Below are 17896 nucleotides of genomic sequence, written 5' to 3'. Positions count from 1 at the left end.
CAATAGGTGGACATGGGTATAGACATATATATATATATATATATATATATATATATATATATATATATATATATATATATATATATATATATATATATATATATATATATATATACATATATATGAGTAACGGTTATAAAACACACATTAGGTGTCTTAGTACAGTGCTGAGCATCTGTGAGCCACCAGAACAGCTTATTGAAGCAAAGCATTTCAGAATAGATTTCCGTAAAACAATCCTTATTTTGGAGCCTTGACAATAAAGGGGAGTGCTGTTTGTTCGTTTAGGTAGAAATACTGTAACTGTGGTTTTGTCATACATAAATGAACAAACTTTTTATGGTACGATTGCATTACACAGGTGGAGCAAATATTTTGCTGAGGTCAGTCATAAAATAATCAACAGCTTGTGAGCAATATATTGCACAAAAACAAGTCATGGAGTTTAGTTACTTTGTTTGGTCAGTGATACAACTTTGATAATGATTGCAGGCCGAGACATATATATTTCCAGTCCTGAGGTATTTCTTCTGGCTAAAACTGGCTGAAAAGTCATTAACTGGAAAATCAGACACATAATAGAAATTGAATATTATAATAGTGCGCTAAAATACAGTATTCACCTCTGCAGTACCCAAAGATTTGGGACACCTCTATGACACATTGTGACTTCAATTCTTAGCTTGGCCACTAGATGTCCTTACCAAGCTTTAGCTTGTATAATGATATGCCTCTGTAGTTCTCATGTTTAATTGATATGACCTGGATAAATATTACTGAGGTAAATCTTAGATCACTTGCCAAGTCAGTGGCAGTGACACCACAATGCATAACAACCACAGTGCAGGTAAGCTTGGAAGTCTTTAACAAACAGGCTACAAGACATGGACTGATGTTCAGGTTGAAGCATGACCTAAAAGCCAAATACTCCTGGCAGTTAGGGGAATGAAGGTGCTGTGAGGAGAGGTGTGAAGTGGAATGGCAATGCATGTAGAAGGACAAAGCATTACTCTAGCAAAAGCGAGCCTGGAAAATAGGAAGCCATTTATTTGCGCTCTTCGAAACAAATAGCAGTCTCCAAAAAAGAAAAAAAAAATGTAGTAAACTTCAGCAAACGGTTTGCTGGGATGTGAAAAGATATTCATGGCTATTCTTTCATAAGGTATATCCATGATAGGAGTGACAAAACTTTGGAGGAGGCTCCAGCCTGACAGTCATGGCATGTTTTACAATATTCCAGTACATCTTTGTATTATCCTGGCTGAAAGAATCATTCAGCAACACAATTATAAGTCTTGGTCTGTCCTAGATGCTCAGTCCAGGCTATAGTATGACTCATATGGAGGATTATGTGGAGGAGCAACTAGCCCAGTTTCTCAATGTCAGCAAAATATATTCCTATTACACTTTTTACCCCCTAACTACTAGTTTCCTGGTCTACATCTGTCCAACATGCTTGAATGCTGCTCTTGAGTCACCAAGAAATTATTTCGTTACAACAGCTACAGTTACAGTCAAGACAACTCATCTTACAATCTGAGTATAAAACATTTAGGCACAATAGTTGCAGAGGAATTGAAAGCATGCGAAAAACTGAATATAACACAATTAAACATCTGTATTATGAATGAATAAACAATGTCCAGGTTTCACAGAAGATGTGTACTATCCATCAATCGCAAAATGAAAAATATATAGAAACACATGTATAAATATAAAGGTATGTATCCATGCATCAGGAGAAAAAAGCAGACCCAGCGTCACACAACCATTCCCTGTACATGATGTGCACCAGGGCGATTCCTATTCCTGTCCATTAAACAGCGTGATGGCAGCGAGTAGAAAGGAGCTCCTGTAGCATTCAGGCTGACACCTCGGTGGAATCAGGCTGTGACAGAATGTGTTCTGCCGGTTCACCTCCGGGGCGTGGAATGGGTGTGTGGGATTTCCAGAAATTACTTTCGATTTGGGAGAATTCTCCCCCGTCACTTGCTGAATAAGGCCCATTTCAGTCCCAATGATGGAACCGGCCTTCATGATCAGTTTTATAATTCTGTTTTTGTCTGCTGTGCGAGCACCCTCTCCCCAGCACACCACACCAGGGAACACAGCACAGACCACTCCAGTCTGATAGAACATGCACAAAAGAGGCCTGTAAATGTTGAAAGACCTCAGCCTTCCTAAAAAAATAAAATCTATTCTAGTGTCTCAATGTGGGTGGGTGTAGACCAGCTGTACTCCTGGGTATCTGTAGCTGGAGACAAGTTCCACCTCAGTACCTTGAATAGTAACTAGAACTGGTTTGGGCCTCTTCCTACTAAAATCCGCAAGTATATCTTCAGGCTTTGTGATGCTGAGCTGTATAGGATTGTGGTTTCACCAGTCCACAAAGTCCCAAATTATGCCCCTGTACCTGTCATTACATCCTACCTGAATACATCCAACAACTACTGGATCATCTGAGAATTTCTGGGGAGAGAAGATGATCGATCTATATTGGAAGTCTGATGTTCAAAGAGTAAACAAGAACAGGAAGAGGACAGTTCGTTTTGAGGCGCCCACACTGCTGAGGACCCTTCCACTGACAGCTGTGTAGCTGCACATAATGTGGTCTGTAGCTGAAATAATCCATGACCCAGGAGGCTATTTCTGACTCCACCTGCATCCTTCTCATCTTCTCATCTAGCTGGATTATTATAAAATGTCAAAGAACATGGACCTCATAAGCCAGTGAGGATTTCACACAGCTGTTAAGAGCAGTCTGGTGCTAATGCCACCTGGTCCAGGAATTTCCACCTGCTTTAGTTTGTCCAGTTCCCTCTTGACCTGAGATGTGTTGAATGTCAGGGGTGAGGTTTTCTTTAAGATGGTGGTGGGTGATGTATGAGCCACAGGCAGCAGATGTGTTGATGTAGCACTGTCAGATATGTGAATCAGATTCAATTCGTTAGGTCCTGATCTCCATTAAACAGTGGCCTTCCTTCTGCTCTAGATGTGTGGTCTTCCTCATGCCAGTCCAATTGCTACATCACTGGTTCCAGTTTGTTCCAATAGGCTTGTTTTCCCTCCATAATCTTCACCTTCACTTCTCTTTTGCAGTGCCTTTGCTCTTTCACTGCTACACCATCTGGAAGCCCTTTTCTTCTGGTTTACCAGTGTTTTTAGGATGCTAGTAACCAAGAGTTTATTGTTAGAAAAACACCAGAATTCTCTGCTGGGTATGTTAACATCAACACAGAAATCGATGTAGCTGGTGATACAACCTGTTCCTCCATAAATATCATCCCCATATGACTCACAGAAAATGTTCCAGTCTGTTGTTTCCAGGCAGCATTGCAGAGATTCCTTGCTTCCTGGGAACAGAGTTTTGGTGGCTACTGGCATCTTTTTAACAACTGGGGTGTTGGTGGAAGAAAGATGAACCAGATTGTGGTCTGATTCCTCAGGGAGTGGTAGTGCAATGGATTTGCACGCATTTTTTGAAATTAGCATACAAACGGTCCAGAGTCATATCTCTCCCAGTTGTGCACTGAAAAAAACATAGTTTGAATGCAGGCAATATGTTGGGAGAGAGTGGCATGGTTAATATCTGCAGACAGGAGAATGGATGCATCTGTGTATTTCACATGTAGTCTTGCGACAACAGCATGTTCAACGTCACAAGCAGCTTCCGCCTTTACATATCGAAGAATGCAAACAGTGGTGATCACTTCTAAGAAGATTCAATGTCCTTGTAGCATATTTATTTCCTGATGGTTGAATAACCACGGTGACACCATCTGTTTTTAATAAGCAAAACAAGCCCCTCCCTTCTGTCCCCTACCAATCGCTTTGGTGTCCCACATTGTCAGGAAGCCCTTCATGTAGGTGTTACAGTCAGAGATAGAGTCTAGTTTCTGTGATGCTCATCAAGCTGCTTTCCCAAGATACATCCTGGGTCCTGACAAAGGTCTCCATTCCTCGTCTTGTTGGCCATCGAGTGAACATTTCCCCAAAGTTACAGATTATTTAAAATTTCCCCTCCATGCACTCTTTGTTTCCTGTTTTTTAAAAAAATCATACTTCACATTCCCTGATGTCTCCTTTTCAATAATTCAGACCAAATGTTGTATCTAATAGCAAAATAGCAAACAGTGCCAGGTCTAGTCCAGAATAGGAGTAGGGAGTAGACAGGAGCCTGTATCCACTCCTCCACTTGGAGGTCATAATGTGGTTCTTGACAACATTAGGCCTCTGTCTCTAGTCCTCCCAAATGGCCTTCAAGCGGCACTTTGCTTTATTCAAGCATGACACGGCCTCTGCTGTGAGCACCCTGCTATTTCTCATTGTTTAACAGTCTTTCCCAGACTTAGTTTCCAATAATGGTTAACAGTTTAAAACAACCAAAACTTGTCAAAGAGACACATTACCAGGTCATTGGGTCTTCACTTTCCTTATAGTGAGGTTTTCTGGGTTCACCCACATGGGACCCTGCAGTCCTGTTTGGTAGGTGAGCACATGGATATAGAGCTGGTACTGATGCAGGATGAATCTTTGAGGTGCCACCACTGATGGTGGGTGAAGGAACTGTTCAGTTTTCTGCCTTAGAACACCAGGAGATCGTCAACTTCTAAATTGTCAACTGTTTAATTTGTCTGAAAGCATTGCGTCTGTCTTGTTCGAATGCTGCACGAACATTTTTATTTTTTCAAAAAATATCTGAATATAGGCTAAGGGTATAAGTCTGCCATTAAGTGGTAATTTCAGGCAGCTCTGTCCTTCCCTTCCACTATCTGCATGATACTGTTGTAAAAATCCACTTCACTATGGGAAAAACCAACAGCCTCAGAGCTAGCACTAAAAATTTTAACTTTTGCAGAGATTTTGAATTGTGCAGGAAGACAGCCCTGCATGCAACTGTTCCAAAAAAAAAAAAAAAACAAGATGCCCAAGATTGTGATTGGTTTAAAGACATAATTTAAAAAACACCTACAAATGAATAAATAAATAAAAACAAGCCACACCGTTTTTTCCCCTATAGCAGAATGTCAGTGATGTGCAGCCAGACCATTGTGGCCTAGTGAAGCAAGGCTACAGAGATTTTTAGTTTCAGCACTAACTGTGGCCACTTTCAGGTATTAACCTTCTGTGCTATTGCTCCTTCAGGCAGTGGCATTTCTGTCCTCAATGTCTGCCAAAGGGATCTTTCTTGTCAAAAGACCTCTTTCCCATCCTGCACTTCTCATCTGGTCAGTACTCTTCCATCAGCTCTGCACAGGCGTTTAAATCCCATCACTACCACAAAATGTTGCAAGAAGAGGTGCAAGCTAACATGGTGATGCATGCTGAAAACAAAACATTACAGTGGCAAAAGTGAGCTGAAAAAATCAGTGGCCAATTCTTTAGAATCTCAGAGCTCCTGAATGGATTTAATACATTTAACAGCAATGCACATGATTTTATTCAGACTCTTCGAATAACAACGCCTCAATTCATAGTTCCACAATCAGTCATCAATAGTGAACATTCAAAATCAACAAAACATTTGTGCATCCTTATGTATTTATCTTAAATACTTTTACTACATCTACCACATCACCTGACAGGGGATTTTAGAATGTAATATTCTTTTAATATGTAATTTATTTTAATAAAACAAATGAACTTAACTTTAAGAAGTGCAATTCTGTTTGTAACCACTGGTATTGTGAAATTAAATAAAATTAACAAAAAAACTAAATAGTGTGTGATTAAGGTCCACTTCTATACACAAAAGGACTACCATGTATTCAGGGAGGGAAGGGAATTAGTTCTTCCTAACAGAAGGGAAACCATTTCCTTGATTCATTAGTTGTCTATTTGTGGCTGGTGGGTTTAAATAGAGAGACAGCGAAGTAAGATATCCCATCATAAAAATTCATTATCTGTGTACAAATGCAGTAATAATCTATTTTTAAAATTAATCACTTCTTTGCTGATGATGTTGCTACAGGACTGCAAGCCCAGAGGAAATGAGCACCATAATAGCATCAAATGTGCTTCTTCTTAATGGCGCGCATCAAAGCCAACACAACAGCATTGTCTCAAGCATAACAGAAGTATTTGTGCCACTTGGGCAAAAGTGATTTTTACATTAAAATGGAGTTTATTTATAAAGCTCTTTAGTCTTTTGTTTGACAGCTGTTTGCTGTCCACCGCAGATTAAACTTGCACACACATCTGATTACAAAAATATGTCATTACAACTGCACTGATGGAGTTCTAAAAACCATCTAAAACACACTGTAATCAACACTGGGACCACAGTTTATAGCCAGAAATAAAAGTGATGCGTTTAATGCAGTACTACTGCACAGCATTTGTGATGCAAAAACTGTAAAGAAAGAAAAATGTTGCCTTGAGAGCACAGATTTTAAGTGCATTCAGTTTGAGGTTTTACATGTGAAAAATAAATCCTATAGATTGGACTGAACAACATTAATAGAACAGCTTGAAGTTACATGTTTTGATGACAATACAGTTCAGCATTGCGGATTTGATTTCCAACTTTAAAAGAGACTTGTTGACCAAATATTAAGGTTACATCAAATATTGATGCAACTGTACTTGGCTTCAGAATAGCATATTTCATCTTAGCAGAAGGCCCACTCTTGTTTCAAGGGAGTAAAAGGGACAAAAGGGGAATTTGTTCAGAGTTGGTGGTGAGAGGTGTAGGCTTAAAAGTGATGAAAGTAATGTTGACTTTCTTTTTTTTTGCACTGCTGAGTGTTCTGCCAAGCCAGGTCACATCCATGCAAAGGGAAAAAAGCAAGTTGGCTGTTTTTCTGCTTGGTTGGGAGCTGGGAAAAGCTGTGATTTCAACTTTATCACTCACACTTAGGAAGGTGTGGTTGGACAGAGAGGAGGTCCGCCCACAGAGCAGACCCATGCATCATTAGTGTTAAATCTAAGTAAAAAGCAAAAAGATAAGGTGACTGCAGAAAGGGTAGAAGACTCCAGCGACAGATATTATTATTCATTTAGATAGGATAGACAGAGCTGGAAAAATATGCCACATGGTAGGATGCCTAATCGAAGTTATGTGACAGACTTGGCAAATTAACCAGCGTGACAGGTGGTGGAGGGGCAAACATGTTTTTCATGTAATCAGTTGGTGCAGGTGTAGGATCAAGAGTTACCTCAAAGTGACGCTTTCGCCTTCCAACACCGTAATGTTGTCCGGCAGGTGTCCGAATTCTGCTGCGTGCACACAGGACCCTGCCAAGAAAAATGAGAGAAGTGTGCAATGAGCATCCAATAATGGTACCAGACGCTCCACTGGTGTTCATCAATCCCAGGTCAGCTGCTCGAAAAGATCCACTACCTCCCCAAATCATACGGGGCAGGGATGTGTCCTGCATCCTGCTTGCTTATTTCTAAAGGGAAAGTAATAAATATACTAAACAAAAGAGTCACAATGTCTGCACTGACCCCCATACTTGAATAATGATTCGGTTTTACCCTGCATTCTGGTGGGATGCGCGTTCATTGAACAGCGCCGATAATGAGCCGAGGGAAGAGGATTCACGCGGAGCTGGCGGAGCGTGAAATGAAGGGACAGCAACGGTAACAGAAGGGATGCTCATTCTGCCTACCAATACATACTCACACAGAAACACACACACATGTACAGAAGAGAGGCACATGCTTACAAAAGCACAAACATATATTTCAATCTCGCACAAGAGCAGACACACATCCTGAGAGCTATTAGCTGAAGAGGAAACACAGACTTGGCATCTGTGAGTGTTTGACACATTCAGGTGAGACAAAAAAAAAAAAAAAACAGTCTGAAGTCATTTTTTGCGAACTTGCTTGGACTGCAAACAAAGATAACTAAACATCTTATATGCTGGCAGCAATATTGCCTACTGAGGCAGTCCACTCCTCAGTAAGAGACCCGGCTCTGTCCATCTACACTCTGCCAAAACACAGCATGACACCAGATACTGCAGCTTGTGTCCCCCCTCCATCTCTGACAATCTTTTCTTCCCTCTGCCTGCAAGATGACCTCAATATCTCAATAGGCTTTAGCTCCTGTCTAGCCTTGAGGTTTAATAAATGGTGACTTTATGAAATGAAGCTGCTGCAGTCAGGTGCTAAGAAGCACCTCAAGGTTGGTTAAATAGCCTCACAAAGTCAGAGACATGTTAAGCATACCATATGAGAACTTCCTAAGAGATAAGACCCAAAAATGACAGTAATGCACCATTAAATGGATCGAAAGTATGGGTTTTAAATTAATGGAGGGTCTTTGTGGAATCACGGTTTGATTACAAAGAATAATGAGAGCGGCTTCCAACTTATGATGTGCATCATGGATCGCTAATCAAAAGGTTTCCCAACTGCATAGCAGCAAGTCTTGCCAACTATACTAAAATAAGTAATTTATCATCTCTTAAATAAAGACTAATTATGCCCACTTCTGTTTGCCATTTCTGTGAATCTCGGTGTGGTTTGGTTGATCTGCATGCTCGTGCTACGATAAATATAAACTTTACTCATGCATGTTTATGCATATATTCATGTGGGTATGATTACATTTGCGCTCCACTGCATGTGCTTTATGCTCATGGTGCATAAAAGCAGCAGTTATTCTATCTAGGTGTCTGTTGCTCCTGGGTGTGAACGTGTGCATTGGTTTGCTGACATACTGACAGGGAACAAGAAAACAGGACAAACTAACGACGCCGCAAAAGAAAACTGGCCCTGAACATCTCCCACTAAAAGCTGTAATCGCATTAATGTGTGCTGCTGCCGCCCTGCTATCTAGACTCACCAAGGATCCGAGAACTGGCTCCATCTCTGTCTCCCTCTCTCTTGGAAAGCCTTGGGGGAGGGGAGTAGCACATTAGCTGTTGTATCCAGTGCTCAAAAACTGTCACAAGCCTTCGTTTATCTGTGTTTTTTTTTTTTTTTACTATGGAGTAATGTTGCATAGCATTGCTGTGCTCTTTGTGCCCTGTCAGACTCAGAGAGTTCTCAGCTCAAGCTCTCAGCTGTTCCCTTTCAAGTGCTCTGTACTCTACGCACTAGACTTTATTTAGGTTAATTCTATTCAGTTCCAGGGCTTGGGGCTTGGAGACGGGTGTGACATGCTGTCATAAATACACTACTCCACGTACACAATTACAGACACACAGAGAAAAGACGCTCTCCATCACATAATGTAACTACAGGGGGACACATGCGACTCACACATGCACTCATTTTGATTGAATGAATGATGTATGCTGAATGCTCCAAACAACATTGCGAAGGTTACAAACCAGCGGGGAGCTATTCCCTTTTCCCTACTCAATTCCCATTTTCACAGCTCGATTGGCACCTTGCATTCTAAAACCTGTATCACCCTGCCTCCGCTCCCTAGTGCCACACAACATGATAACCGAGTCAACACATTCACCCTACGCTTCCTCTCCCCCACTGAATTGCAGGACGAATCCCAGACAGATGCAAGTTTAGGCGTACACATGCCAAAACACTCATCGATTAAACCAAACGGTGGCGATGAAGGAGTTCACGGTGTGAACAAACATAGAAAACTCACATTCCCTGTGGAAAATCCAAATGCAACACATAAGTTGAAATCCAAACAGAGGAAAACAGACGTACAAGAATATTTAGAATTCACTCTGCTCAATTCCTCCACATATTTTCTACTTTATAACCCTCTTTGGTTCTGTCACTTACTTCGACTACATTAATACTACAGGACCAGCATCTGTATTTGAATGACTTGAGAGGACCTCCCCACTGAGACATAGGTGCCCTCAGGGTAGTGTGAGCACTTATGCTCTTTCTTCCCCCGCAACTTGACTGCAAAGCATTGTGTGAGAAGAAGCACTATTATTATGGACTTGGCAGGTGGACTATTCAGTTTTGATAGCAAGATAATGTCAAATACCTAATGAAAACACACACGTGCAGTATATAGGAACAAGTGCTTTTGTTTTTTTCATTATCATCTGAAAATGACCACATTTGAGGGTTGTATGATGGATTTCTTAATCTGACAGTGCTGTGCTCTTTTTCCGCACTAAATGAGATCTTGAGCCCAAAATTAAGGAGTATAGCATTTTGTTTCAAGACTATTGCGCCTTGCAGCTGACAATACTGGTGTGAAAATTTGCCAATGCAGTCAAAAAATATATATAGATCCTGTGATACATTGTTTATTCTTGGGCATAAATAGTTATTGTTACTGTGGATGAAGGAATGTGAAGTGTGCATCTGCGGCATCGAGTGGGTGCTGGGTGTAAAACAAAATGTAAACATCATTTGACTGAATGATAGGATGTGTCTCCCACTCATTATTTATTCCTTTCAGGCAATTAATTCAAACGTTGCTGGCCAAACACACCGGACATGATCAAACAGAACAATAATGAGGCCAGAGTGCGACCGGCAGTGTGCCGTTGCATGGCCAAAACAGGATCCTCAGACGTCACTTTCAATTTCTGAGTTACTTTCAGCTTTATTGATCCCTGCTTCAAATTCTCCCTTTTCTTTGCTCCCTCCAGGGGCCCAGCATGCAGGCTGAACTGCACCCAACAGGATTGTTCAGGAGTCTTGCCCACTGACACTCCAGAAAGGAAGGTACTTGCCAACGGGGAAGCTTAAACAATTTGCTACCCTGCAGACTCTAAATGTGGAAACATACACACCAAAAAAAGCTTTTTGTCTTTACCGACTTAGCATACTAAAACAAAACCGTGAAAGAAAAAAAATGGTGAGCTTACATAAAACAAAACTGAGCTGGGCCTGAATGATAAATCACCATGTAAAACAGCGCTGGACAGTGTTGGTGGAGAACACTGCAGTGGCCCCTGGTGTTGGTGTGGCCACTGGCATATTGAATTTCCCTGCTCTCGTCTGTCTACAGCAGATACAGTCTGGTCTGGCTACTGGTATATCTTGTCCTTGCTATGACCTGCTTTGCACACAAATGGAACCCCCACTTCCATATCATACATGCACATGAACAGGCACAAACACAAATTTGAATGCTGTCCAAATTACCCCCTCCAGCCTCTGCCTGCACACAGCATTGAGCCTCAAGTTAAGATTTGTGAGAGAATAAAATTTTATGGACATGCCTGAAGGATTACACACAGGAAAACATTGGCCTAGCAGACAATTAATTCACCTGCACTACCTTCTTCTTTCTCGGTTCTGTTGTTATGCACTCTGCAAATGTAGAAATCTGTTCTGCTCATCTGTGGATAGCACTTAATCTGTTGGTGCTCCATATGTAGACATTCACGTAATTCCCACCACTTGTGGTCCACTGTTTTTTTTTATCTCTGTGCACTCCTGCATTGTGTCTTTTGTCTGTAAAAGCATTGCAAGGCTGCTTGCTCAGTACCCACGAGACATCTATTATGTGATTTGTATTCTCTTGACTTTTACATGCGCCTGTTTGTAATTGCACTTGCTACTGGCAGACACTTATGAGTAGAGCTCTATTGAGCGGTACAAGTTTAGCCCACAAAGTCCTTGAAAGGCTGTCTTTGTACCGTTCATCTATTTCACATTGCACTTGACGATCAAATAAACAGAGAGGAGGGAAAGCTACTTCTGAAAGCTTGATTGGCGTCAAGACGGATAACGGCAGAGGCTATAATGAAACCTATAACAATAATCCGTTTTAACCAGGGCTGCTGTGGTCTTGAAATTGAAAGAAGAAGAAGAGAGGTATCACACAAGGTGGAAGGGAAAGGTGAAGATTGATAACCAGGGTGAGGTGAGGTCCTGGAGAGGAAAGTGAATGAAGAGAGAATGAAGAACAGCTGTAGTGGAATATGGATTTTAGAGAGATGTAACTGCAGCAACAGAAGTAACAGCAGTATTAAGTGATACTAGCAGTACAGGCAATAGTAGTAGCAATAAGAGAAAGCAATAGAGAAGCATCAGTATGAAGAGAAAAGTGCAAGGACACAGTCAGTAAAGCTGGAGTGAAGAGCTAAACAAAGGAAAGACACACCCGCATAATTAACACCGGCATGCTGCAGCCAATTAAATATTTACAGAGGCACCTTCCTTCAACACCTTGATGATGAAGAAAGGCAGCCCAAGGATTATCAGATGCCGGGAGCCGCAGGCAGGAGACAAGGGGTTGGGGATGGAGGATTAAACATTAACCAGCACCGATATCCCTTTCTCTTCCTCGTCTGATCCCATTAACTCTGGCCGGCTCAAATCCAACCTCATGTCCACCTCTCTGAAACCCCCTTCTTCCTGCCCTCATCCTCCTTCTCCTTCACTCCACTCCTTATTCAGCCCCTCTCCTCCCTATCAATGAAATCCCCGACTCCCCTCCTGGCTGCTTCCACCCTCAGCACCACCTGTCAGGGACAGAGCAACAGGAGAGCAGGGGGAGAGTGATGGGCAAGCAGCGAGAAACCACCTGGATGCCTCGCTCAAACAGCCCCAACAAGATGGATATGCAGGCCGCTTGCTTTTCACAATTGCTGGTGAAGCAAAATGGATATCGGCGGGATTCCACTTGACAGGAAATCTAAGAAATGTCAGAGAAGTCACGGTGGATGAATTGTTTTGAATCTGTCTGGTAATGTCATTTTTTCCTCCTCTCAGACCAAATGTTTTATTTTTCTGTTGGAGGAATGTGGTTGAATGACTAAAATGAGTCTTTACGTGACTGAGGTTTATTTTGGCAGTAGGTGCTCTGCGGAGCTCATTCTGAGGCGTCGAGAGGAATGGTTGGACATTTAGCTGCTCATGGTTCAAGGTTATGTATTTGGTTAGTCCCATAGGGCCCAGATACTGTTCTGGCACACATATGACTGCTAACACAGCTTGATCTCACATGCAAGCCAAGACAATCAACATTTACAGAGAAGCAGGTCATCACCCTCGGGTGTCTAACTCGGCCTTACCAAGGATGTGACATCTGCCCCTTTTTATTGCCCTCATGCCGCATCCACAGTTCTGCCTCTGGTCGCCTCCCTCCCACCCAGCATCTTCCCCTTCTCCCGGCTCCCTCCCACCTACTAATCCCTCTTCACACATCAATCAATAGAGCACTGCAGAGTGCACACAGCCATATAGTACTCAATGCAGCAGTTGTACAACTTCAATGGGCAGCCACAGATCTTTACCACTGAATCAAGCGTGGCTGGGGAGAGAAGCCGAGGGTGCTAAAACCAGGGACGAGCCTCACTCCGCTTTCCTTTACCCCCGATTTTCCTTGGACTGACGCCTAAACCCCTTAGCAGTCTTGAAATCAATATAGTAGTTAAACTGTTACTTCCTTTCCCAGTGAGCACACACACACACACGCACACGCGCATGCACACACACACACACCCGCTTTACACAAGACCCTGCAGACTCCCCTAAATACACCCTGTACACTGGTAATTTGACAGGTTTGTGGGCAAGTGCTGTCACTGCTTTAAAAGAGAGGCTTAAAATACTGATTCACCCCAAGTAGCTCTGCATCAATCATCGCTGGCAATAACATATTTTACAAGCATCAAAAGGGATATAATACCTGCAGTAAATGCAACCTAACTGCAGCATAGTGCCTTCAATGGCAACCAACATATCAAAGTTGTGAATGCACAGTTTAGTGTAAAGTTAATTACATATGTGTGGTAAAGCATTCAGTAAAGGAATGATCTTGTGGAAATGCTTCTATTACATGCCCGTGTCACAAAAGAATAGTTAAAATCGGTTTATTTAAGGTGCTCCCTGGATAGAGTTGTATATACTTTCAGTGCCTCAGACCACTTTTTTGAAGCCTTACAAACTTGTTGAGTGCTAATAATTGAAATGCCTTTTTTTTGTTTGTTTTTATATTTTGAAACCTGTCTTGTTTACTTGTTCTATTAGTTTTCTTCTTTTTGCTGATGGTTGATGCACTATACATCGATCTAAAACTCTGCAGGGAATCTTAAAAAGGAATATTTTTCTGTTCTGTTATCCAAATATATACTTATATACATGGATAATGTGGAGGTTTGCTTAGGTTTATGCACAAACACAACTATGGTGTCTGTTTACCATGCCAGTAATTCAACCTTTAGGAATGACTATGGTCTGTACAATCCGGGGAAAATAGCACATCATTATAAAAAAAGATGGCCACTTTAGTTTATGTATTTAAAAACAACTCCGCAGACTCCTAAAAGCAATCACTTTCAAAGTCTACAGAGAGAAGTTCCTGTGAGCGGGCAGCTATGCTCAAAAATATAGTTCGCCTTGTAAACAATTGCTGTGTTTTTCTTTGCCTCTACTTATATAAAGTCAGCCTTCGAAAATGAAGTGCTCTGGACCAGTTTTACCCTTCAGACTGTGGATGTTTGTTGTTCAGCTCAGCAGAAAGTCTCCAGTGCCATCGGTTATTGAGTGCGTTCAGTGCATTACTGAGCATTGACCATCAGCCTCTCACAGTTCTGTTAAGGGTAATCAGCCCCTTGTTGTCACAACTGAATGGGTAATGTTAGTGTCCACTGTTGCCTGCATACACACTGCTGTGTACTTTCCTTTCCTGAATACTACCAAGGGGTGTACTATGAAGCATGATCAACGTTTTCTTTCTGTTAGCTGTCTTGACAAACCCTAAAAACCTTAATTAGAGATAGTGGATATCACAACAGCGGTTATCAACTTCCTTTGTTAACCCCGGTTTTCTTTTTCAGGCCTCAAGCCTGAAATTAAAGTGGGAGTTTAATGCGTCATCTAATTCCTCTTTTGCACAAAATAACCGATTGTGTTCCGCCTACATCAGTGAAGGCGAACAGGTTGTTATACTGGAGCACTGTGAAAAGATAAAAAATACATTTATGGCAAAATATTAGTCAGGAGAGGAATGCTGGTTGAAAATTTGGTAAGTTACTTTATGTATTTTGCTATTTGCCTGCTGCTAATTTCTAAAAATTTAACATAATAAAGGATACACAATTTATTGAATATTTTTATGGAAAAATACCAACACATCAATGTATTTCCTAACCCATTTTCTATTACATGCGGTACCAGTAGTGTAAAATTTTCTTGGCAAGAAATGAGGACCAAGCATAAAAACATATTTCTACATTTTCTGCATCATCAACTGAATACACGTCGGTTCCCTTGGCAACGTGCAAGCTCCAGTTTGCGCAACTGTAATTAGACGGCTTTGTTCAGTGGCATTACTAACATACAGCTCAACAAGTTATATAGATAAGGCCTCAGCTGACAGTCTCTGTGGCTCATACAGACTCTTGTTAGGAAAGAAAATGGTGGTGCATCTTATAGGCTGATATATCTGACTCTAAACAGAAACTTATCTGAAGCAGATTAGCTGTGCAGCATAAGTTACCATGGTGATCTAGCTAGTTTTAAAGGGAATCACCTTTGTGACACTGAAAATGCGACATACCTCCCATACCCATTACTCGTGCTTCATAGTGCACCTTCACGCTTGTCACACCGATCAGACTCTGTCCCAGAAACTGTAAATTTGTCAAAATGACCATGTGCAACGACTCCTGCCTTATAGAAATTGCTCTGACTGCGAAAGTGATCGCCGTTGGAAATCTGTGGAGCTCCACTCAAATTGTTTGCCTATTTTTTTGTCATGAAGAAATAAATAATCCAGTGCAACGGTGTGACTCTATGATGTGCTTTTGAACAATAATGATGCTCTATAACAGAGGAGGATAACTTAAATATTTGTTAGTTTTCATCTTTTCTTGGGATTTGTTCACAATAAGACAACCATAAAACATCACCAAATCCCCCCTTGAACCAACACTGAATGTTTGTAGCAAATTGGGCACTAACAGCCGTCATCTGCATCTCCAACTCTGTCCTTTACACCAAACGGAAAAGAGTCTGGATTCCTACAGCTGCTGCAGGGGTTTGTCATTTAATTGCCATTTGCTTTTGGCATTTGCTGAAATGACTGATGCACTGTCAGTTTTCTTGGGAGGACAATCTCGCAAAGTCACATAATATGTAATTTTAATGCCGTGAACTGTATTTCACTGTTACGCATTACATGAGACAAAACTCTCATATAAAACAAAAACCTTCAGGGACTAATTTTCAAAGTTTTCAATCATGATTTTCGCTGATTCTGACAATCCAATTTTTTGTCACCAAGATGCAATTTTATGTGAAGTCTTTGCCCAGTCTGAAGCTATGGTGTTAAAATATTTGAATAATAAATACATGTAATAATAAATCCATGTAGTAAATCTCTGGACATGTTGTTGTGTTCCACATTTTCTATTACTTATGGGAGCTCCGTTTATAGGCACCTGTGGGACTGAACAAATATTTCCAGCCATGCGGTTAAGCTCCCAGCACTGCGGTGAGGCTTACCCTATAGTTTACACTTGAGCCTCTAAGAGTCTACAATAAAAATAGCAATTACCGGCTGATAGTGACAGGAGACAAAGAAGTGTAATAGCATGGGAGCAGTTATTTTCAATAGGACCATTGGCTGTAAAGTGGAGTCAAAAGGAATGAGGCATCAAAAAGTCAGTTGAGTGTTTGGCCAGTATGTGTGTGAAATGGATGACCAGGCAATACAAGCTGCCAATGGTCATTTATGACTCACTTGAAAAGTAGGACTAATGAGAAAAACAGAGTTTGACGAGAGCCTGGGAATTATTGCCATTGTTGTTAATCTGGACATTAACTTACACTGAAAGAGGTGAAATCATGCAGTTTCCATGAAAGACAAAAGATTATGCACCAAAAATGCATTCAGTGAATTTTGAACAAAATCTCGAGCCATTGTGGAGCTGAATAAAAGATTTCATTTGGCTTTTGTTTAGATTTTTTTTGCATGCATAAGCCTTTACAGCAGCACCACCACCACTGACTTAGCTCATTAATTTTTTCCACCGCCATTCATTTCATTCTGATAATGACACATTTGTGTGGAAATATGTAAAACATGTAAGATACTCAAACAGAGCAATAAGACCAGTTAATTGTAATGACTGAATGGAGAACAATTAGCTGCTGACTGAAGCCACCATGGTAATGAGCAATCTAAAATAAGTCATTCTTTCTCTGAGCATTTTGCAAACAGCAACACAAGAGCAAAAACATTTTGGCTACAACAAATCAGCAACATTTTTACATCAAGCTCACTGAATGCCAAAACAACTAAGCACGCTGCTAGAATGAGATGTTTCCAAGTGCACCTGGGTTATATTTATGCACAATGAAGTCATGCATTTGTGTATGTGTGTGTATTTCCTGGGATGACTGTTGAGGCGGACATTTCTGAGTTTGCGTAGGCTTGTCGTAGCATGCATATGTTTGTTTGTGTGTGTGGGCTACTGTGTTCTGAACCCTGCATGTCCAGGGGTCTTGCTACCTGCACCACAGGGGGTGGTAAAAGAGTGAGGATGAAAGCAGGAGATGCAAGCAGGAGGATAAAAAAAAAAAGGATGGGAGTGCAGGTTGCAGGGAAAGAAAGGGAAGTAGTGTCGGGCAGGAGAGGGGGAAGAAGGTGAGGGCCAGAGCCCAGGAGTAAGGTGCTGTCAGGATAATTCACAGCAGCAGTACTTGCTGCGAGAACAAAACAGAATTACCTGAGGGAACAGAAATCCGCTAACACCTGCTTAGGAGGGAGCTCCTGAGGGACAGAATGGGAGAAGGAGTGAAAAAAAAAAAGAGGGAGGCATGGTGCAGTGCACTAAGGCGCTGGCAAGTACAGATGAAGTAAGCATCAGCATGAATGTGTGTGTGTGAGAGAGAGATTGAATGTGTGTGTATTTGCAAGCTTGTGTAAATCTGTTTGCTGTGTGCATGTTTTTAAATCTGTGTGTGTGTGTGTGTGTGCATGTGTGTGTGTGGATGTTTAAATGTGCATTTTTGTGCATGTATTTGCACACTTCCGTCGGTTTGT

The 17896-nt window shown here is 41.4% G+C and overlaps 1 protein-coding gene across 1 annotated transcript in view; it reads right to left on the bottom strand.

Annotated features, from left to right (window-relative positions):
* The window catches only part of iglon5 (IgLON family member 5), a 103260-nt gene that overhangs the window by 20461 nt on the left and 64903 nt on the right, over positions 1–17896 (bottom strand). The window contains exon 2 of the mRNA XM_023276205.3: positions 7158–7236. Within this exon, the coding sequence (XP_023131973.1) occupies positions 7158–7236 (79 nt within the window). The remainder of the gene's footprint in view (positions 1–7157; positions 7237–17896) is intronic.

The sequence above is a fragment of the Amphiprion ocellaris genome, chromosome 9 (assembly GCF_022539595.1).
Source record: "Amphiprion ocellaris isolate individual 3 ecotype Okinawa chromosome 9, ASM2253959v1, whole genome shotgun sequence".
NCBI classification, from domain to species: domain Eukaryota; kingdom Metazoa; phylum Chordata; class Actinopteri; family Pomacentridae; genus Amphiprion; species Amphiprion ocellaris.
The sequence above is the reverse complement of the archived record's forward strand: the minus strand, read 5'-3'. Positions and strand labels throughout refer to the sequence as shown.